General features: G+C 36.6%; 2 protein-coding genes across 3 annotated transcripts in view; one reads left to right on the top strand and one right to left on the bottom strand.

Moving 5' to 3' along the window:
- Positions 1-12,000, top strand: part of LOC124158701 (cold shock domain-containing protein E1) — a 57,605-nt gene extending 45,605 nt beyond the window's left edge. For both annotated transcript variants that reach the window (XM_046533937.1, XM_046533938.1), the window contains exons 12-14: positions 7,394-7,690; positions 7,779-7,947; positions 8,577-12,000. In XM_046533937.1, the coding sequence (XP_046389893.1) occupies positions 7,394-7,690; positions 7,779-7,947; positions 8,577-8,781 (671 nt within the window). In that variant the 3' untranslated portion in view covers positions 8,782-12,000. The remainder of the gene's footprint in view (positions 1-7,393; positions 7,691-7,778; positions 7,948-8,576) is intronic.
- Positions 12,001-15,260: 3,260 nt separating this feature from the next.
- Positions 15,261-21,631, bottom strand: LOC124158700 (adhesive plaque matrix protein 2-like). Its single transcript, XM_046533936.1, has 4 exons — positions 21,107-21,631; positions 19,392-19,541; positions 17,106-17,234; positions 15,261-16,565 (listed from the first exon to the last, which is right to left on the bottom strand). The coding sequence occupies exons 1-4, from the start codon at positions 21,150-21,152 to the stop codon at positions 16,501-16,503; spliced, it is 390 nt and encodes a 129-aa protein (XP_046389892.1). The 5' UTR covers positions 21,153-21,631; the 3' UTR covers positions 15,261-16,500.
- Positions 21,632-23,786: the final 2,155 nt, after the last annotated feature.

Below are 23,786 nucleotides of genomic sequence, written 5' to 3'. Positions count from 1 at the left end.
TTTTTTAATTGTTCGATTGTCATATGCTCCAAATGAGAAAACCCCTGAAAAATAGATTATTTTATTTGTAATTCTAATTTTCAATTAACACTTTTGCAAAGAATATTTTGCCCAATTTCCTGCTGCTATCCTTGCTATTATTTCTTTTGCGATGGAGTTATCATTTGTGATCTCTGTCCCTAGAAATATTTAGTGCTGTAATATCTCTACTTGGTTGAATATTCTGTCTATGTTTTCTCCTCTTTTGACTTGTTTTTTGAAAGCACCATAACTTGGGTTTTTTTCCTCTTGGAAATGAACTAAATGAACTTAATTACGAAGTTCCATACAGAAGCAATGGCATTTAGGTAGATATTCACTACGCTAAGCTTTAATAATCGCGCCTCGTTTAAGTTCTCCTTGTGTACTGTGACCAAGAGCGTCAATTATGGTTCTTTCTTCACCATACACAGCGTTATGACGCTAAGCTATGACTAATAAGCTTCATTCCTGGGAAATCATGGTGACTGACTCATTACGGCTCATAAATTCTATGTACAGTTAGTCCTCTTCCTACGCACATTCGATTTACGAACTTTCAGACATTGTCTTTTGATTTGGCCGTTGCTACGTGGTGCAGTGTAGAGGAACTCGCACTCTGGGCATAATCTGAACAAAGTATCATTGAATCCAGTGTGAATTTAGCGTGTGTAGTGTTTAGCATTTTGCCTGTTCTTCCTTGCCACGGAGGGCATTTGTTTTCGGCTCCGGATGCATGGCACGCCCAGCTAGATCAGTTCGTCACAATCATGAGTTAGCGCACAATTGTTATGCAGTGTTGCATTCTGCAGGAATACTGTACTCCTCGATGCCTTGCATACAGTCCGGTCGGCGAGAGTTGTCTGATGACGGCACAATAGTAGAGGCAGATAACCCTGCACCAGCACGGTTTACAGCCAATCGCTGTCCCCCAAACTCACCTCACACCATCACCTAGTCATACAATGTTGTCAAATGCATAAAGAGCACCGAAATCAGCCTGATCCACCAAACATGCCCTTTGAATCACCAAAACAAGTGATTCTTACTCTGGGTCCTTCACACTCGTCATCCCTTCTGGATCCTTTCTTCACGGAGCCCTCTGTAGGCGTTTCCCTTTCTTACCTGGTGACGCTGCCCCGACCTAGACCATTCTGCCTGTCATCGAACAACTCTCAGCAGGCAGACCGTAGGTTTAACAACAAAGTCTTGGAATGCATCTACTGTATATGTCTGAATGTAGTCCCCCCTTTTTTTCCAAAAATGCCTGTGGTAAAAGTAAAGGGGGGGACTATATTTAAATGCATTTTTTTAACTTTCCCCGAAACTGAAGCCTCAAAATTAGGGGGGGGGGACTATATTCGGAAAAATACGGTAGGTTGTATATTGGACTTACTGTATTTAGGAAGATATCAACCCTCGATTACGTCATTCTTCTGTTGAGAAACTTGAACGAATTTTCCTGTTGATGTAAATTTCTGCGTAATTTAATCACGTTTATCATTTATGGTTTTTTCGACGATTCCTTAAAGAAATGTTCGTACGAACATAGTTATTACGAACCTCAGGTTTTTTGTTCCCATGAATTTCATAATAACGAAAGTCTACTGTATTAATAATACCCTATCAAACGAAGGGAATTTTCCGACCTTAGGCAATTTTAATAGATGATTATTAAGATATATTTCCTTGAGCTCTGTGCCTCATGCATGCACTGGTTGTAGATGATGTATAACTCCTGATACTATATCTAGGTGCCTGTGATGTCACGTGGAGTGGCATCGCATGGGCGCCAATCTGGCCTTTTTCAAATGAGGTTAAAATTGACCGTAAACATTCGTCTAAACTGTAATTTCTAAAACCAAATAATTTGTATATCATAAATACACTAATGGTGGGTAACGAATCGCAATCAATGCCTTTCATTTTCTTTGATGAAGGAAATTACCCTATTGATGCAGTAGGTCACTCAGAGGCATTTCTGGTGATCATTACCAGTGTCATCATGGATATTTCCAACCACCTCCCCATCAACTCATTCGCTTTCAAGCAGTATCGCTTTCACTTGATCGTCGCTTCTTCTGATGGTTTCCTTCAATATTCCTCCGTTCTGCACCTTCCATAGATAATTTCTACAACACGCTCATTGAACGTGTTCGAATTTATTTCTGGGTGGATTGGCACTCCCTATGTCAGTCTCATTGTCCCGTCGCGCTTGGTCTCTAGAATACATCTTCAGGGTTCCCACTCAACCGTGAAAACCTTAAAACCGTGAATAAGCTGTGAATTTCGTCATAAAACCTTAAAAATCTCTCAAACTTGATTGTAGAACAACAATAGACGGGTTAAAAGAAAAAAAACGATATTTCAATCATGTTTTAAGGTCATTCACGTGCAGGCAATGTCCACGCATTTACCTGCACACGTGTTCGAAATTACAACTATTAATTGGTCCGTGTGCCATGACAGCACATTGACCTTAAGCCTGCGATTGGAAGACGTTAATCCTGGCAAAAAATCAGGCTCTTCTTCACTTCCCTGCCACCCTGCTCTCTCCATTTTCCCACTCACATCCTTTTAGCCGGACATGAATTTTGCTAACGATAGGTGACGTCATGAGAGATAGCACTGTCATTGCTGCGTTTGCATTCAAGGCATCTGTTGCGTTTGTTACATTTTTAGTTAACGTGTGGCCGATGATTGTTACATGATCAATATTTCTGCCTAAAATGCCTTATCTACAAACCGTGAATTTGATGACATTTAGACCGTGAAAACCTGGAAAAAACCTTGAATTTTATAATGTAGTTGGAGTGGGAACCCTGATCTTACCAAGATGCTAAAGTTTAATCATAGACTCAGATGATCGGTAAACTGAAATACATTATGACACATTCCGAAAGCATTCTTTTTTATCTCCTTGAGTTTCAAATACGCATCTCATTCCACAATTTCGGTCACTTTATCTAATTGCTGTCTCTTTTGTTGGCTCGTACTTAACTGTGGCATTCTTGATTCGTTGATTTTTTGGGTTATCACTGCGTTGTTTGTCATAGGGTGACAACAGTTTCACCCGAGTTCCACTACGTGTCTTCAGAAGTGCCAATAAGTATTTTGAATCTCCTTCGCACCACAGTTTCTGACTCAGAAAAATACCACGTTTTTTTAAATTACATGTTCAAATATTAATTTTTTTCGATGTTTCAGAAAAATTGTTTCATTTTAACAGTGATGTATGTCTCCCAAATACATGTATGAACGTAATCAGAAAATTTGAAAACATCCTAAGAGAGTAAAGAAATACATACCTTGAGACCGAATTGTAGTGCTTCGTTTTAATGTTGTCTTTTATTCTTTTTTCTCTGATATATGTTTTTAACCAAAGTTACTATACCAAATAATGTGTTTTGAAATGCTATTTGTGTTTCAAAACACATGATGTATTATTTTTTAACCATGCAAGTATGACACATTTTTATTTTACAATATAATTTTTTTAGGTGTAATTAATATTTTTTTGCATTGTTCAATTTTTTCCTAGCTCTACATCTAACCGTATAACATAATCAAAACACTTCTAAACTCGTTAGGTCAAAATATGGAGGGAAAATGAATGAAAGAGCACCAAAAAAGGGCGAACGATCAATATTGACCGCTGGAGGTCATTATAGGTATGCGGCTTACTCCGGTCTTTCTAGTGTTAACCAGGTGTTGTCCTTCAAAACTACACGTTTCTCTAAGTTTGATTTGCGATTACTATTTGCAGTATAAATGCCGCATGATGCCCACTTGCAGCAGTAAATATTTAGTGTGCCCTCTGGAGCAAAATACCCCACGCAGTCTTTTCCAAGTTCACCTCTGAGGTACGGATGTGACGGCGTGATGCTTACAAGTAATACACGCAAACAGGAGCATTGTAAAAATACGATACTAAGGAAGAAACTCCCCTGCCTGCCTTTTGTTTCTGACTCAAGGTTTCAGGCGACTGACTCACGCTGAAAACCAAGGCCTCTCTGTTACCCTTTGAACTTGTGACCAGGGGAAGGGGGGATATAAGAGATTCGTGTAATAGACGCAACCCCATTTTCCGCTGCAATTTCTGGGAAAGAAGGTGCATCTCTTACAAGTGTTTATACGGTAATACTCTTTCCATGAAAACTTCTCTTTTCCTCTTCTCCTTTAGAAGTTTTCTCTTTTCATCCACCAGGTGTTGCGCATCCTTGTTTCATTTCCTTTCCGTCCAAATAACCTTCTCCATTCTGTTCCATACCCTCAACTCAAATTCCTCCTGCCTTTTTTATTTTGTCTTCCTGCACAAGTTTCCACACTTCTACAATATGAAGCTATACAATCCAGGAATAACTCTTTTTTAGCCTATACTTTATCTTCTTGAAAAAAGATCTTCTCATTAGCTCTTTCCAGGTCATGAACAGGTTTCCTTTGCTGATACAATTCTGATTCTCTTACTGCTGTGTCTGTTTTTCTTTAATATCTCCTCTCAAATAATTGAATCACCATACCTGCTCATGTGTGTGACACTTTACTTTTATCAAAAGCCTCAAATTTTTTGTTCATGATACTTTCTCTAGATGCAAATATTCACAAATAGTATATTATCTGAATTTTCTAATAATAACTCATTGATATATGTCCTTGATGGAGATTTTTTAAGTTAATGTTACCTCCTCACTGCTGACTCGATTAGAAACAAATGATTTACAATGGAGCCAACAGTTCTTTTCTTTATTAAATTTAACTATCTAGTGTATTTCAATTGTATACACTTGATATGGAAAATTAGGATGTTTTGTCTAACTTAATCTTTCTCAGTTCCATATTATTTCATACTAATTTAAATGATATTTGTATAAATCATTCATAAGCCTATCAATAATACATGGTTTGGCTTTCCTCTTAACACATATTAGACCTATTGGTGATTCAGACCTATTTAGCTATCATTCTTAATAATGTGCTAATTTTATGTCCACAAATACATAACATTCTGTTTGGATTCAAATTTGATATAACATTTGTGAGTATAATGTTTTGTCAAAGAAAATGTTTTGAAATTTTTATGATAAAATTTGAAATTATCCTAGAATAATCAATTTAATTCGCAATTAAAGGGTCGCATAGCACTGCTTTGACCTCTTGATGGACAGTGTAGGTTAAGTCAATATTTATCAGGGTGGAGCTACTGAGCACTGTGTTTGAGGAAGGAATTTTGGTCGACAAGGAAGGTGAGGGGGCGAAGATAATTACCGTATAAGCTCGTGTAAGAGGCGCACCTTTTTTCCCAGATATTGCAGCCGAAAATGGGGGTGCGCCTCTTACACAAACTTCTTATCTTCCCCCCCTCCCCTTCACCGGTTGCAAGTTCAAGGGGAACTGAGTGGCCTTGGTTTTCAGCGTGAGTCAGTCATCTGAAACCCTGGGTCAAAATCAAGCGGCAGGCAGGGGAGTTTCTCCCTTAGTGACGTATTTTTAAAATGCTCCTGTTTGAATTTTTTGCAAGCATCGCGCCGTCACGTCGGTACCCCAGAGGTAAACATTGAAAAGATCGCGCGGGGTGACTCGCTCCGGAGCGCGCGCTAAATTTATTGCCGCGAGTGGGCATCCCGCGGTATTTATACTGCATATAGTAATATTGGTGTCAAAACCTGTGGTTGAAAAAATTCGAACGAGTGTGCTCACTGTTGGACTTAATGGTGGATAGAAAAAATCGGAAATGCTTATAAGTGAAGAGCGCTGAAGGAGAGGTCGAGGGGAAGAGGGCTCCCTCCCCTCCGTATTTAAAGCTACGAGCGAAGGAGAAAGGGAAGAACACGTCCGATCTTGCATGTGACGTCGTTGCCTTTAAAGCGAAGGGGCGAAGGCGCAGCAATGTGATATACGCAGTTTGCGTTGCCTGAGTTTCCAGTCCGTCTCGTCTTGTTTGAATGCGCTTATGCTACGCTTGTTTCTTCCGAAATTGTGCTGTTTGGACTATGTTGAATATTAATAGCCTTGTTTTAGCTATAAATCTTTGTGTCAATCAATTAGAGCTCAAAAAACTTAAATGCTGTAAGATATACGTCGCGTTAGGTCTAATTCTTTTTAGAACCTCGTGCGTGTCATACAATTGCTGAAAGATATCGAGATATCTTCGAGCTCAGAAGGTGACTCACGTAGCATTTGACCTCCAGAAACTCGGGGAATTGAACCTGGTAGACCGAAAAAGGTCAGTTGGTGGAATGGGGTAGGGATGAAACACGTTTCCATTATTCCCCTGTAACTTGATATTTTCCTGTGGAGTCTCGAAAAGGAAAAAAACGGCAGAGGCATTAGCTGATGGAGAGCCGAGTGTAGTTCCGTTAGGCCCCTTGCACACACACCGATTTTGGACGGCCGGTAAAATATTGGCCGATATTTTACCGGCGAAGCGATGCTTGCACACACGCCGGATTTTTACCGGTCAAACGATACGTTGCTAAGTTTTTGAGCCGGCGCAGGCGATCCACAGTGACAATAGCCGGCAGCTAAACGGCATTTTACCGGTGCCGGCGTGTGGTCGGTACGTGTGCAAGCTCCTATGCTCTCCCATTGTTCACCATTGGAATGTGGACGGCCGATATTTTACCGGCCGTCCAAAATCGGTGTGTGTGCAAGGGGCCTTAAATCTACGACGTGGTTATTATCCTACGGCGCTGAGATTGCCCCGATTGTTGTTCAATCTCTTGGGAAAGCTCATGCCATTTGCCTGTCGTGTTTTGCCTTAAAATTTTCCACGCCTGCAATTCTATTGCAATACTCCTGCGAGAGCTTTTAAACAAAATTGTTCGTGAGTAGGACAAGCAACGTAGAGCGATGTCGTATGCAAAGAGAGGATCGGAACTCTTTCTACTCCCTCTTATGCCGCCGCAGTTATCAAAATTTCCTTTTTCAAATAGTACTGAAAGAGGACATTTCGATAACTGTCGAAATTCCAGGCATACGTCTGCAACACCGCACGATAGGACAAAAAAAGTCACAAAATTTTTTTTCTTTATAGCATCGATCCTCAAAATAGGGGTGCGCCTCTTACACGTGTGCGCCTCTTACACAAGCTTATACGGTATTGTGTTGAAATAATGGAAAGGGACTTGAGTATTTTTCTTTCACTATTTGCCATTCAATGTGCGAGGAGGAACAGGCTGTGGTAATTTGCAAAATAATCCATGTAAACCTACCTTATTCAGTGTTATACTTTTAATAATAATATTTTAATATTATTCCTTTCTTCAATGCAGACATTGGGTAATTCTTTGGTTATTTCATGGTTGCTAGTCGTTATTGTGATTGTTTCTATTTTAGTTACCAAAAACTAAATTTGATGTGTTGATTGCTGTTTCAGAAGTGGATTCCAAGGGTGACTGTGAAGATGTGGAAAGCATGGAAAAACATGAGGATGATGATCTTGATGATGTGGATGATGACATGCTTGAGGATGAAGAGGAAGATGGGGGAGGGACAAAGGAGGGTGGGAAACACTCTGCAGGAGTGTACGAGTTTGGAATTATGGGATTGGCTAATAAGAGAGACTTGCTCCAGGCTGGAGATCCTGTTAGATTTAGAATTGATGCTGATGGGAGGGCAACTGAAATTGAAGCATTGAGGAAGAAGATTACTGCAACTGTTGATGCTGTGAAAGGTATGATTCATATCATCAGTTGAGTTTGCTTTATTATTTAAGAGGTGATTGAATTGTGATTTTTGTTAATTTCAAAATTTCCCTCTAGGATTGTTTGGTTTTTTGGCGTATGAAGTTGAGAAGGGGAAGAAACTCTTTTTCCACATGTCAGAAGTCAGTGAAGGTACTGTACTCTCTCCTGGGGATCAAGTTGTTTTTGAATTGGTGACTAATCGTCGCACTGGGAAATCTTCAGCCTGCAAGGTCACCAAAATCAGGTATATGTGATGATCAAGTTCCCACCAATGTGTGCTTTGTTAGAGAAGCCCAAAAAAAGTAATATATTGTATAAATTTAACGGTAGAAGTTACACAAATGCATGAATGTGATTGCATAAAATTAGTTTTATATGAAGGTAAATACTATGCCTAAATTAGGCTCTGGGTCAGTGTAAGATGAAGCTCTATACATGATATTGAATTGGAATTGTGCTCAAACACATTATAAAATTTTTTTAAGTTGGCATTTTGCTGTGGAGAAGTCGTCTTCCTGACTGGAGACAATACACAGACTTGGGGAAGTTTCATTATTATGAATATTCTTTTCTGGCAGTCTTTACTCTGTGCATTGTTTATGGAAGAAGGCCTGTGAATTGTTTAAGGAAGACCTATGACTTTTTAATAGAGTTTTTCTTTAAACTACGCTATGTGCAATTTAATTTTATGGGGATTTTTATTGATACTGACCATAATTTTCTTGGATTATTATTGATTTTACTCCAGAATTGCAGTTGGTTTATTCATGTTGTGGCTGCATATTTTTAACTTCAGAAATGTAGGAATTTAAACAGGGAGTTCTGTAAAGTTTATTTTCGACTTAGATAATCATACATTTATCTTTTATGTAGTGATTCCCAAAGACCTGAGCGGCTCATCAGCAAGCTTCGTGGCCTGTCAGTGGATGAGTGTGGTCCTAAGTTAACAGTGGTGAGACAACCAAGAGGTCCTGATGGCACCCGTGGGTTTTCAGAAGCCAATCGAGCAGCTAGGGAACAAGCACAACATTCAAGCATGCAAGAGCAAGATGTTGGTACAGTAGCAGCTGAAGAGTAGGAATTGTCATCTGAGGAAAGGGAAGTAACATCCACTGTTTGATGAAGTGATATGATTCCTGGGTGGTTTTTTTTCTACTTATGGAGGAGATATTAAGTTAATGCTCCATGTATAAAGAACCACTAAAGCAATTATTTGGTCCATATAAAAGTAATTTCCCAGAATTAGAAGTCAATTTGAATACAATGGAATGCTGTTGTGAGACAGGTGTCTATTTCCAAGTTGAATGGTTTTATTTGGCCTGAATATAGAATGGTATCTTATATACTGTAGGGAGTTGAAAGAAACATACACTCTTTTTCACATGATTGGTCCAATAAAAGTCATGTTTTATTTATAATCTGATTTAGCCGTTCGTGTGAAGTGGTGACTCATCAGTGTTGCAAACACATTTTATCATGGCTCCCTGAGAAAACTAGAATCCACTCAAGTATGTATTTTGGAGTAGTACTCCCCGAGAGTACTCTATAAGTGAATGCAAAAATAAAAATGTTTTATTATGATGGCAATCCTGGGCATATTTTTAATTTGTAGGAGTAACAAAAGAAAAGTACGTCCAGTGTTGTCAAATGCAATACTGTAGAATCTTAAATAAAAAATAGTTTTATTAGTTTCAGTGAAAAAATTTCCTTGAGCTATAACATAGCCATAATCCAGTCATTAGACTGCCATGCATGTAACACGGAAAAAAATTTTATTCAGGGTGTGGATGGGGTGTCATTAGTTGTGTGATATGATGGCCTTTATGGTATACCTTGAGTTTGTATTATTTACATATATGTAAATATGGAAAAATGCAAAGTTCTTCATTTTCTCGGAATGTATTGTAAATTTTTCAATGCTTTGCTTGTGCCTTCAAACATTGTCAAGTATGAAGCACTAATAATGGAACGATTCCCAGATGAGCCTTCTTACTCCTCTTCCATTATACTATTGCAATGGATGGGTGGCTTTTTCTTACGTTTGGAAACCGGATTCTTTAGGAAAAAAAAACCATTCCATTCATAATCGTTATGCTCCCTTCAAGATTTTTTGTATCAGTTATTATGTTATGGCTATAATTATTAAGAACCCTTCGCTCTATGTTTGATTGCAATAATCTTCCCAAATTCATATTTATGTCTCAAAATTTTTCAACCACCTCGTCATTGTTAATTTATCATTTGGTATTTCATGTCTTTCATTTAACGTAATAACATGTTATTTCCCTGATGCTTATTGTGGTATTCAGCTATTTTTCATACTTATAGATAATCAGGATAACATAAATATCGTGTTGGAAGAAGAAAATGAAATAAGTTCGGTTCGACAGGTAGAATGTGTCTCATTTACCATGAAGGGCTGTTTAAATTTATTGAAAGAATTAGCAGGATATCTCATACATGACTAAAACTTCATGATAAAGTAATGAATGATATGTTATTTCTGTGAAGAGGTGAAGTCATTTAAATAAGATGCTTGATATAATTTTTTAGCTATAGAATCTTTGCCAAACATGATGGTCATGATGGTTTAATATACAAAACTATAGCCAGGCCATGCTGTGAAGTTTATACTGTATTTTTTTGTAGACTCAATACTGTTTCCCCCTCGACGTGGTCTACAAATGGTCTGGATTTATCGTGTCTGTTAACAATTTTCTGTTAAAATTTTGATGTGAGAGTTTGCGTGCATTTGAGAACTTCTACAACAATTATGTGCGTAATGGCAACAATTGAGTGATTGCTGATTTTTTATGGTCAGTTAGTGTGTTTTTTTTGTTTTGTGTTTATAGTTACGAGTGAAGTTAATGCAGGATCCCCTGTAAATTCTTGTTTATAATGAATATTCCCTAGTAAGTTTCCTAAGGCATAGTATGCAAGCTAAAGATTTTGGACTGACATGATTCTAAGCCTGACTAGTAGATGTCCTAGAATACATAAAAATGAATAAAATTGTAATCTCCCAGGTTTTGACCCCAGATTTGTACAGATTGAACAAATTTCATATCTAACTATCGTATTTGCTCGAGAGCATTTGTTATCCTGGAATTGAGAAGTGGAATTGATTTTGAAATGTATCAGAATTTGTGTGCATGGGGACTGAGTGGTCATTGGATACATTTTATTAGTATATTTATTTAGAATTTAGGCTAATGCCTGGATGGGCTGTGCATATATATAAATTAATGACCTATTGATTCAATTTCAGTTACAATTTTTTAGAGCAATATCGTGGTAGAAATATTCACCATTCACCATAAATTTGCTACTGTGAAGTACGTAATGTAATGCAGGAATAACATGTTCTTTTGATTTCATTTTTGTTGAAAATATTTAACACAAAACGATCTGATTTTCATTTAAAATGTGATGGGAGGCAAACCACAGAATTCACCTGTAGAACAAGTATGAAGTATTTTTTATGGCTGGTCAATACGCCTTTGTTTATTTAATGGTTCCCCAGGGTCATAGTCCTGTAGTTTCATCCACTCCCTGCTCCCCCAGTTTTTACCCAAAGAAACTTTCTTGTTAAACATTCAAGGTTTATAAATAACCTGTGTAGATTTTTTATGTATGTATGAGTGCCCATGTGTGGGGAATGCCTGTGTCTTTGCCTGTATGATGAATGAGGCAAAACAGTGGTGTATGTATATATTATATATTGAAATCAAACAGCGGCATTGTGCGTCAAACAAAAGTCACCTTTTCCATCTTGATACTAAAATCAGTTGTCATTGTCACTGATCATTTTCAGTTCTGCCTCAAAAAGAAATGTATCGAATTTTACGAATTATTTCACTGGTTCCCTATTCATCGCCCATTCTAGTACCTTATGGGTGACTCCTAATGAATGCCTGTTGATTTTAAAGGTGGTGATTGATTGGTGTAAATGTGCATTTCATTGTTATTTTCTTCCTGTGAAAATGAAGCCAACTATTGTTGGACGGCATAACTTAAAAAATGATGAATGTAAACAAGCCATTTCATCTTTGGCCCTTCATCGCAACTTGTTCTTTCCTCTATAACTGCAGAAAGGAAGTGTTAAAAAAGCTGTCTTAGGTCTGTGTGTTGCTTATATTGTGCCCTCAAGCTTTTTCCTGCTTCAAACCTCCCCCATTTTAATGCGATGAATGGGTTGACAGAGAACAAAAATGCAACAGAAACTGGAGATAATTATAGGAGATGATGTGACTACTGCAGGTTGATAATAAAATATCAATATCATTAACTAATTAAATGAGCTTTTTATTTCTTGAAATGCATCTGCGGCTGCAGCAGCGTGTATCCTTCTTTCTTCACAGTGTGTGTTGCATTGTGATATCACTCAATAGGAGGCACAGAAAATTGTTGGTATGATCAGTGCATCTTATGCATTATTTATGATTTGAGTGTATACTACATATTCACCAGTTGAACATCGCTGATTGGATGTGATGCCTGTTGGTATGGGAATGGCTCATGAGTGTAAGCACTCAATGATAATTCTACGGCAGATTAATCATTTTACTTAATGGTACGTGCTCTTAGTACAGTCAAAACTTTAAAATGAACCTCCATTGATCTTATGTCCACCCTACAAAAATACAGTGGAACTTGTTTAGTACGTTTCTGAAGGGACCACAAAAAATGAACGTACTAACCAGGAAAACGTGCTAACGAGGAAAGTAAACAATAGCAGTCGGGGTAATTGCAATCTGTGGAAAAGTCGTCATAATTACATCTACTATCGGTAGTTCTCGTAGGATCGCCTTCCTGAACTCTTTTCACCTTTAAAATGAGCGCTACATTGAAAAACAATACCATGTGAATAAAAATCACAATGTTTCGTAGATTTCCCGAAGACAATTCCATGAAAACGGCGTCTATCTTCCGTGATTTATCCTATATATATTCATAGAAAGAGGGCAAGTAAAGCTAAGTCATTCCTTTTTTGTCGCAGCATACTGGGAGAATATAGCAACAACCCTGAGTATGTCAACGGGTTGTTTTTAAACATCATTAAAATTGGACAAAATTATATTAACCTTTAACTACGGCGGCAGCCGTGCACATTCGCTTCTTGAATGAAATCATATCGATCGATATATCGATTAATAACACGCAATATTATTAGATTACGACGTAATTACAAGAAGATTTTTTATTATACAGTTTAAATATACTTTTTAAAAAGTCTAATGTCGTCTGCTTTCGTGCCGAAATCAAGTATTTTTAAGCTAAGCTTCACGTGGAGATCCAGAGCATCGTCTGCTCCCGCAGCAGTAGTCAAGTAAATACGCACGTACTCCAGAGCCTAAACCGCCTAGACGTCGAGTTTATGCAGTACTGCTTAGGTTAAAGTGGGATTTGGATAAGACTCATTTCTTCATCATGACAACTCGTGCAATAGCAACAATTGCCCACTCGCGAAATTTGTGCGCAGTGGGCACTGCAGAGGCAATAGAAGGTGAGGAGCTCGGGGTAGGGAAAATCGGGGCTTCTCATTGGCTGCAGATTAGTTAGTCAGACATTCCTGATAAATGGCCGCATTTTATTATTCATCACGTCACTAGAATTGAGAAATGCGTTTGGATAAATCACAGTCGAAGAAAGGGATGTGGAATGAATGCAAGAATGTCAATGGCTAATAATAATAAATTAAATCATGAATTCGGAGGCTTACGACCCTTAAGAAGATAATAGAGAACGAATTGCGGGTTGCGTCACGGCAAGCAATTGAGCGTACTAACCAGGAAAGCGCAATTTTTTCAAACGTACTAACCAAATACTTTTACCTGTATTTTGTTCGAATGGTACCGGGACCGAGAGAAATCGACGTACTAAGGAGGAAAACGTACTAACGAGGAACGTACTAACCAAGTTCCACTGTATATGGTTCTGAATTTCCTCGCATGAGAATTATGCATTTTCATCCTTCATAGAACGAACCTCTTCACTGTAAAAAATTTTGTTGAATTGAATAATCTCTGAATCCCAAGTCGATTTGATACATCTTTAGAACAAAATAATATAATGCTTGCAAATAAGCATATAGATGCATTTTCATCCTTGTTATTAGTGATGCGGTAGTAGGTAGTTAATGCCAGCAGAAGTGGTCAGTGGAAGCTTATGTTTTTAAGTGCGTATTTCATATTATTATCATGGCGTAACCCAGATTTTTTTCTGAATATAGGATAGGTTTATGCAAATAGTTATCCAAATCTTTGAATTTCTGCTCATCCTCAAGAATATTCAAATGAAATTTTAGCCGGAGTCAATTTATGGTTTGCACTTAATCTGCATTCTTATGCAGATGCAGCACCTGGACCTTCAACTAGCAATCCGGGTGATTTGTCTCCTTGTATCGTTTTGCCCCCCCCCCCCTCCAAACTCTGGGTACTTAATGCATCAAATTCGATTTAATGGTGCTAAGTTATCCCTAAATCACCAGTGACTACCTTATCTTACCCTTATTGAATTTGACTAACAATATTTTTTGCACAGTTCCCCTGAAGATCTTTCCTTTAATCCCTTCCAAGGTCAGTTTTCATGAAAGAGCCATGACCTTGGCGTGTCTCCTTTCTCTCAATTTTTCTTCCTCTGCTGAACAATATGTGACATTGTAATGTAGACATTGCAGATTCCTTGTTATGTCATAAGGAATTATTCTATATATGCTGAAATTCTTTAAGTATAGCAGACTACCGATTATCCAACTGCGGATTATCTGTGCATAAGTTCACGGTCCTATGAAGTTTTCTGTAATCTTTATAAAAAAAATAAAATGGGATGCCAAAGTACCAAGATATTGGCATTGAAAAAATTATATTGCTACAACACGCTAGTTATTTCCATTAAAATCCCATTCTTAAGCGGAATTATTTTATCTACTTGCTGATGAGGAATGTTTCAAGTTAACTTGGACGTCTGCTCTAGCATTGCAGACATTGTTGGTGGAAAAAAACTTTCGATTAATTGTAAAGATTTTTAAATTGTTAATAATTAGCTAATTCAGAGGAGTGTAGTTAACGATCTTTAATTGTATATGTCATATCGCAAATGCGCAATTATTGCCGTGGCCTCACATGCGGTAGAATATGCCCCAAGAGAACTGGAGATTTCGTCGCCACTCATTGCAATTTAGGTATCTAGGAGAAAAAAACTGTTACTGCTTGGAGAAAAACTTTCAGGAGGGTTAAAGATCCTTGGCTATGTGCCTGTTGATGGCTGTAGCAATACAGATGTAACAGATCCTTGTTAAAGCTTATGTGGTGAAATAGTAGAGAGTTTTTTCATTATATAGTGACATCTTAATCGTAAATGTTTAAGTTCAGATTGTTGACACACATCTTTCATATTAATCGTCACCTTTGCATCTTGGCATACGAGTTTCTTTATTACTTTCATTAATGAGATGACGATGTATTGGTAAAGAAATTAATCCTTGCCCTTGATACATAAATATGTATTGGTGTATGAAATACATGTGGTAGGGAATTAATTTTAAGAAAATGCAACTTTTTATTAAATTATAACATATAATTCATGTTTTTATTGGAAACACTACAATGCCAATATGGCTAATATGCATCTTACTTATTCATAGAAAAGAGCTATGAGAATTTCAATAAGGAATAGGAACTTTATTCCTCCAAGAATGGGAAATAGTTGGCATCACTCATTTTTCTGTGGTAGATAGATGTAAGTATCTAGTTATCTATTGATTGAGCTGGCATAATGGCATAAAGATACTAAGTTCTTACTATACTGTGAAATACTATTCTGTGAAAAATATGAAGCAGTAAATATGTTCCTCCTCAAAAATTAAAATCTTGAGTGTCAAAAGTATTTTATCACCACTCGCATTGCCTCGCACTCGTATACGCAATGATTATTATAAATATGATGATAATAAATTATTGAATATTAATAGCTCTTTTAAGGTTTGATCCTGTAAATTTTTAGGCATAGGCAGTTTGGATTTAAGGTACATTACTTACATGAAGCTACCACGAATACTCTTACTGGCTAATATATAGTACCTTGTACTCAACATTTATTTGGGTAAATGTAGTGAAGTACCTTTTACCTGAGAATTTTAATCAAACAGTTCACACAATTTTGTTCAACCCAAATAGCAATTCAATTCTTAAGATTCTTGATTTCCAGTTTCATTTTTAAACATGAGGCAGTAAAATTGTTCATGTTGGATTAAGTTGGTTCTTAGATGCTGTAAATTTTTGTTCTTGTATGGCTTCACTCACCACTCCCACTTTTTTCATGGTCTCATCCAAAAGGTTTCACTTGCATTTATGGGTTAATTTTCAGATCTTTCTGGTTAATCTCAACGAAAGGTGCCTGCAGGATGAGGTCTGATATTTGTAATGCTCAATTTTTAAAACTGATGACAGTTATAATCAACAATATACCTATAAGTATGGTCAGGCTTGAATTTCATCCTGGTCTTATACATAATTACTTTTGTGTACTAAGTACATGAAACAAGTTGTTAAACAATTGTCGCCCTGATTCAACAATATGTGAATACGAACTTGAAAATCTGATAACAAAGATAGGGCTTAGGGTTAAATTGTACATTCAAATTACATAATGCAAATACTATGATACATATTTTGGTGATACATATATATGCTGTGAAAGTTAAAATGGAAATATGTAATCCCCAAAAACTAATCCTCCGTGAGCTTATGAAGAGTGAGTAATGGTAACGATAAGCTACTGCTCTGTAGCACCTCAATCAGATGACGATGCACTCATAAGGGTATTTCCTCATGTATCGTTGATTTGTGCTTGATGGACAAGCTGTAAATGTAAATTAAAACCATTAGAATTGTATCCTCATTTCTTCATGGTAGGAGGAGCCATGCTGTTAGTACCATAATGTAAGAATATTTTTAGTGGTTGTTTATGCAATGGTGTAATTAGAAATTGGGGAATTATCAGATTGAATAGCACCCCACACCAGGTAACAATAATCGGGCAAAGTGGCATATTTTTTTTACACCTTTGTAACATTACTACCGGCATTTCCATTCGAGTAGAATTTACTATGAAGTTATTTGATTGATTTTAATTTTACTCCACTGCATTTCTATTGTTAAAAATTATCGATTCTCAAAACAAAGTTATCATTCTTTTTCGAAACTTATATCTGAAAGGCCAGTATCAGGGGTGGTGATAAGTCACGGCTTATATAATCAACTCTTCATTCTCATTTCAAGTTTATCAGATTTTACATGGAACAGTTGATGGTCTTTTATTTCTCATTGTGTAATGTTTCATGTTCAAGTTGGCAGTAGATTTTATTATTCATCATTCCATAGAAAGGAATTTTAAACTTACCGTGCTCACATCTTGAGCCATAGAATCCTGTCCCTTCACAACGACATCTGTACCCAGGATCCACTGTTGTCTGACTGCATGCTCCATCATTCAGACAAGGATTCTCCGAACAAATATTATGACTACGGCCTAAAAAAGGAATAAGTAAAATGTATCTATTCTTCTAATATGAAATTCAAATGTTGATGGTTTTTTAAAATACCTTTGTTACTGATAAGGATCGATCAAAAGTAATGAATCTTGTGAACACCTTATCATTACCATTACTCTTTCATGAATTTTTATCCATATATGTTACTTACTCAGACAGCTCTGAGTTTCTCAATTAATATTGAAAAAGTCATTCTTATGGAGATACTGAAGGAGGAGCCCTGTTTCAGCCAGGTAGATAAAGAGGAAAATATTTTTATTCATCATGGTACCTCTTACTGAAAGTATTTAATCAGGGACAGTAGGTTTTTACTTTCGTATGTATTTGGTTCTTTCCTTATGTCCATCAAGTGACCTACTGATGATATATAATCTATCCTCAATTACTATCATATTTTCCAGAAAAAAAACAAAGAGTAGGCAGATGATACATGGAAGATAAAACTCAAAAATGTAACTTAGAGTTAAAAGGCACCCAAAAAGTAATGAGGAAAATTATGTAATGGAGGCAAATAAAGAAAATGGATCACATGAAAGAGTGAGTACCCACTTGCATTATGTTCTATGTTATCTCCTGATTTTTCTGGAGAGCAATTTAAAGATTAAAAAAAATTAACCATTAATTACTAGAAGGCTAAGTTACTTTATCAATAGAATTGTGAAATAAAAATGTTGTAAACTTGTTAACTAAACTTCTAGTAATTATTGGTCATTTTTTTTAATCTTAAAACTGCTCTCCTAAAAAATAAGGAAAATGGACATATTATCCTTTACCTCCAAGGTACAGATGGTACAATGAAATTACTCTTGAATTTTCCACAAAGCAATTTTTAGTGATTGTTTTGTCAAAATTTTCAAAGTATTATTTAAAAAGTAATTACCGGACTGTTGCAGGTAAGTCCTCTACAGATAAAATTAATCTGCATCTATACATTTTCTGTAATATTAAATACCCAAAATTATATAACTTAAACAGGGAAATTATAGAAAACATGGTGTGCTCAGACAATTCTTGATGAGTGTTTATCTTATCAAGAGCAATACAAAGTCTTATCCCTTCTTAACTCTTCACTTGATATAAAAAATTGTAACCTACTGGAAAAAGAATGCATGTAGCATGCATTGTAATCGTAGTCGCTGTGGCTACAAGCATCAAAGAATTTATTGCAGCTTTATGAAACGAAGAAAGTTTTTTTGTGAGTTGGTAATTTTTTTTTTCTTCTTTCCAATCATAGCTACATAATTTTGGGTATTGGTTTTGACAGAAAACTATACATGAGTGCAATTCATTAAATACAGGTTTGAATCCCAGTCAAAGCAAATTATTTTTCCTCAGTTGAATTTTCATAATATTAATAATTTTATTTCTGTTGGTTAGCAAGTTACATAGAAATTGTCAAAGGGAAAAAAACAAAAATACTCATTGTCAGTGTGGGACTCTATTTATATCTCTGCAGTCTAGTCAGCAGTTATCTCTTTGCATAATGAGCATTAGCTTTTCTCATATCAAACTACGTATATTGTTCAATATCCTCTAAGCAAGCAAATTTGCCTAAATGAAGTTCATAAATATAATATGCGTATTAAAAAATGAAGTTTTTTAATACAGTCTACTACTAATACTAAATAATCTAAAATAATTACCAACTACCTTTATGACTGAAACAGTTGAACCTGGACTTGTGAAATAACGAATCTGTGAACCATCTTTTAGTAGATTGTTTTCATTTCCTTTTTGATTAACTTTTTTTAAAATTTATTTATTTCCATCACCCCAAAAACAGGGCTATTTGGCCTTTACATCGGAGGGTTTTCAACAATTAACATAGGACAATCACAAGCAACCATGCCCTGATTAGGGATTAACCATCCAGGTGGGATTCAAACCCGTGACCTTCAGTGTGGCAGGCGAGGACTGTACCCCGCTACCACCGAGGCCAGCCTTAATTATGATATCTTCAGAAAATTCACCTTCGGGCCATTTAAATTCTTCCATCAAACATTTTGTACCAAGTTTGGGTAGATTAATTCTTCGGGGAAAAAAGTGCCTTCTTTTATGAACTCAAATGAGTGACAGAGATGATAGGAATAGAAGTCATTAGAAGTGTGTGATGAAAATTAACTTTTGGTTATTACCTTTCAGTGCTCTCCTGCATTCATCCTTATTGTTGTAGCGGTAATCTGTCGCACAGCCAATTCCACAAACACAGATTCGACCATCATCTATCTTGCATCCTAGTCGTGTTTGGTTTTCATCACATGCTTCCGCAAAATTCAGGCATATAACTAGGGAAAATACAAAATTCAAATGACCATTTGCCTCACTATATTACACCGGTGATCAAGAGGTGAAAGACCTCTTGGGTAATAGGCCGTGAGTATCTCCAGAAATTATATTAGATCCCAATAAGGATGTGACTATGATGATGATGATGACTGTGATATGCTGAAATGGACAAATTTTAAAATCTTATTTATGATATAATGTTGCCCTTTTGCTTTGAAGCAATGGAGACTTCTAGAATATACTTAGTTGAAAATGTATAAGATAATAGCCTGTAATATTTTTCAGACATGTTCCTATGTAGTGGCAGTGCTTTTCGAGGGGGTTCATTTGAAAGAGGTTAATGACTTATCTCCCAAAATTTTCTGGGAGTGTTGACCCCCTTGACATACCCTTTGGCTACGGCTTTTGAGTGGCATATCGATGACTAAGTTCTAACAACACGTATCTCAAAAATTGCAACTTTTCAGGAGAGCAAAAAAAACGATTAATTTGTACGCTAAAATTAAAAACAAAAAATTCATAAAACTGAGAAAGAAGCATACACTTGCCAACAAACAGTTGTTTTTTGCTTAAATAGATTTTTTTTTGTCAAATTTTAAATTTTGTTAAACTGTTTAAATTGATTTTTTTAATGTTATTACACTTTGTTTAAGATACCTGTGTCAAACCGGCCAAATTTTGAGATTCGTGTTGTTAGAACTTAAACCATCGATATGCATTATGGGGGCCAGGATTGTAAAGCCATACTCCCTCTTCTCCTAGCCCACCTCCCAAAATATCTTAATACGCTTTAAGCGTATTTTTAGTAAAATCGATTTTATTCACGAAATGAACATTATGTTTCTGATATTACTTTTTTTTGCATGTTATAGTTTTTGCAAACGTTATATTGTCCTCAGTTAATGCAAAGTTGATGCTATAAAAACTTTAAATTAATTTATTGTAACGCCTCTTCGTAAAGTCTTTCCGTTGCTGTGAAGGAATAGGTCAGTCCGTAAGATGCCCATTTTGTTAATAACTAATTAAGTTATATATTAAAATAATAAACAAATTTGAACAATATTTTAAACTACAAAGAATTATTTAATTATCTATTATTAAAATTGATAAAATAAATGTCATAATAAATAATAGAAGGATGCTATATATTTTCCAAACTGCCCTGATGCAACGCTGAAATTCATAGTTAGCGTTCATTCCTAGTATTTCTTTCGATTATTGCCTGGAACGATAGCGTTTGACGCCCCTCATTTTATTTTTTCGTATCTATCTTTTTTTCAAGCGCCGCAGACGATAAGCGGTTCCCTTGACAACGCGCAGCGTCTGGACCCAAGAGCGCTCCGCGCCACTTTGTTTGGAAAACGTTACTCCCTCTAATGTGAACGCTAAACCAACCTTCGGAGGTCACCAACCTCTTATATCGTCGGTTATGCTTACTTTATTGCTAACGCTTTTGCGGCGGAATAAGTTGGCGGTCGTGTATCACTTCTAAGTAAATGAAAATGCTTCAAATTGACGTTTCAACAAACAGTAGGACGGATTTAGGGAAATGAAGAGTACTTACCGGAAACTAATATTGTAGCCGTCACGAAGGACACTTTCGGAAACATTGCCGCGCTCCTCGGAGAAGTTGAAGGGATCAAATGCTTACGAAGAAGTTTCAGTGGCCCCTCAAAAGGATGAATTTTTCCGGTCGTACACCTCGGCAAATTTCACTCACAAATCAGTTACAAATGTTGAATAAAAATAGCCGGCCCCGGCCCGTAGCCTTAACTTAGGAAGAAGAATACTAGATCGTTGGCTTAGCGCTCTTCACCCCACGATATGTACGTGAACTTGGCAATGTGAATGTCTCGAGAAATACGAAGCTGTAATGCAAGGCTCCCGTCTACCATTGATATGACCCTCAGCCCGCCCCTCTCGGAAGAGTACAAGGAGCAACAGCGTTGCCGTCTGTCTGGAGTGATAGCGTAAACTGGAGCCCAGGAATCTTGCCTTCTAATGCACTTCTTTCATCTCGTATCTAATTCAGCAACGTTGCCGCTGTTCTCTTTACATTCATAGGAGATGTTCACTTGCGGAAGTGATTTTAACCTATCTCGCGCTCTGACCCGGAATGGATGGCTAGAGTGAGAGGACAAAGAGCTTCACGAATAACGAAAGAGCATGATATTTAAAAAGCCATCCATAGATACGACGCCAAGTACGTTTGCCCCTCGTGACATCGCTATCATTATGAAGGCTATAGTATTTCACACGGGTCAATGGATTAACTGCCCGCATGTATGACCATGAATGTCTAGGTTATTGTGTTTGCTTGTTAGTGTTTATTTGTGACGCTTTAATCCCAATATCGCAAAATTTCAACGCGAATGTTTCCCAACTATTTCTCTTGACGAATTGAATCTCCTGCTTCGTCGTTGCATGAATATGCATCCGGTGTAGGAGATACTATACGACGAGGGCATTTCCGGCTTACTTTGTAGCTTTCAGTGCAATAATTATAAACCTTAGTAAGTTCATCCAGTGCGTAGTATTTAATCCTCCGTAATGTTTTGGATCGGTAACAAACTGAAAATGATTAAAATTTTAATTCAAACACTCTTGCGTTATGCCTATGAAAAAGATGCCAAGATTATTGCAACTCGGCAAAATTACGTCGTCAAATTTTTGCGCGATTTTTGAATTATTTTCTGTTAACGATCTTGGCCTGGGACATTTTGGTCGCTACACCTGTTTACTCAGCGCATTTATCCTAAGATAATTGATTATTGAACAGTTGGGCGCTAATGGCGTTGCGAAATGACTACTAAGCTTTCGATGGTCTAGTATTAGTTATTAAGGTGCGTCAATTAATTGCTTGGGGCGATTTTCCGACATCCTTTCCCCCGTGGTGAGATGTCGCGAGAATATGTTGGACCCCCTCCCTAATTAATCTCACGTGAGATTTTTCAAGATGCGCAGTTTTAGTGTAAATGCATCAAGTTGTGATTTATTGCGTTGAAGTTGTTAGGGACATAATTTTCTTAATTGTTTCTATTTACGCGACTCATGCAGCGTTGGGTGTAGGAACCTGTTAAACCTAATTTCGCGCCGTTTTCTCGAAATTTTACGCTATGTCCTGCGGGAAAAAATAAGGGATATTTTCCAACACTTCCTCTTTTCCCTACGCGGGATAGGGTGAGTCCCCCCCTTAAAGAAAACACTTCACGTAATTAATGGACACCTCAGGTCTTAATTCTTCGCTTTTGGTTTGTCTTTTAATGCGCGTGTTCGGATCGTTATAATGATCCGGATCCGTATACGGATGTAAATTTTTGATGCTAAATCCAGTTACCAATCAATGAGTTATGACCACAATAGGCGGAGGATTTACCCAGGATGATCTCCAATAAGTACGAAAACATTAAGAATAAATAATAGCAATAAATTGAACCAACCAAATAATTAAAAGTAATACCTTGATAAAATACCATAATAAATTAACTTAACGTAAAAAATAAATTATTTTACCCGTTATTGGCTAATAATTTCACTTTTTCTATCTGAAATTAAATAAACTGGTCTCACTTTTCGTTATTTTACTTTTTTTTAATATTTTCGTTTTTTTCTCACTTTTAGAAAAGAAAATTCTGTGTTAAAATTAAATTCATGCCTCTTTTATATTTAAAGGGAAACTATCTTCATTGGTGCTAATGAAATGTATCCGTAGCTGTTTGAGTTAATAAACATGTAAATCATTGTAAAACATAACATTTTTTATTTGGAGAATTTTTTTCATAATTGCCATTAGAGACAGTTTATAGCGCTATTTAGTGTTATGAACCTGAATAGCGGGTCCAATTATGTCCTGCAGAATTATATTCAATCTGCGGAACAGGATTGGGCATGAAAATAGTAATTTCATAAGATAAAATACTGTGAAAAGTGAGAATTTCGCAGCGTATAAAATTAAATAATGTATTAAATAATCAATTATATATCTAATGAATTTGTTCCTTGAAACTTAACTGGAATTTAAAAAAAAACTCTTAATGAACCCTTTCGAATAACCCTTTTTAAAAGAGCATCGGGGTCTCTTTTATCTTCTGACGCCTCCACTTTTTTTATATAACCTTTTGATAGCGAGTATGTTGTAAATAAAGCAGCTTATGGAAACGTAAAATTTTGTAATTGCAAACCAAAGTTTGGTTCAAGTAAACTGAGCCACCTTTATGTATACGCTTCGGGATAGACGCGAGCGT

The sequence above is a fragment of the Ischnura elegans genome, chromosome 5 (assembly GCF_921293095.1).
Source record: "Ischnura elegans chromosome 5, ioIscEleg1.1, whole genome shotgun sequence".
In the NCBI taxonomy this organism is placed as follows: Eukaryota; Metazoa; Arthropoda; class Insecta; order Odonata; family Coenagrionidae; genus Ischnura; species Ischnura elegans.
Note: the sequence above shows the minus strand (reverse complement) of the source record. Positions and strands in the feature narration are given on the sequence as shown.

Coding starts and splice junctions, on each gene's coding strand:
- LOC124158700 (XM_046533936.1), bottom strand. CDS start 21,152: ATGTTTCCGAAAGTGTCCTTCGTGACGGCTACAATATTAGTTTCCG. Junction 19,542..21,106: donor GGCTACAATATTAGTTTCCG/GTAAGTACTCTT, acceptor TATTTTCCCTAG/TTATATGCCTGAATTTTGCG. Junction 17,235..19,391: donor ATGCAGGAGAGCACTGAAAG/GTAATAACCAAA, acceptor TTCCTTTTTTAG/GCCGTAGTCATAATATTTGT.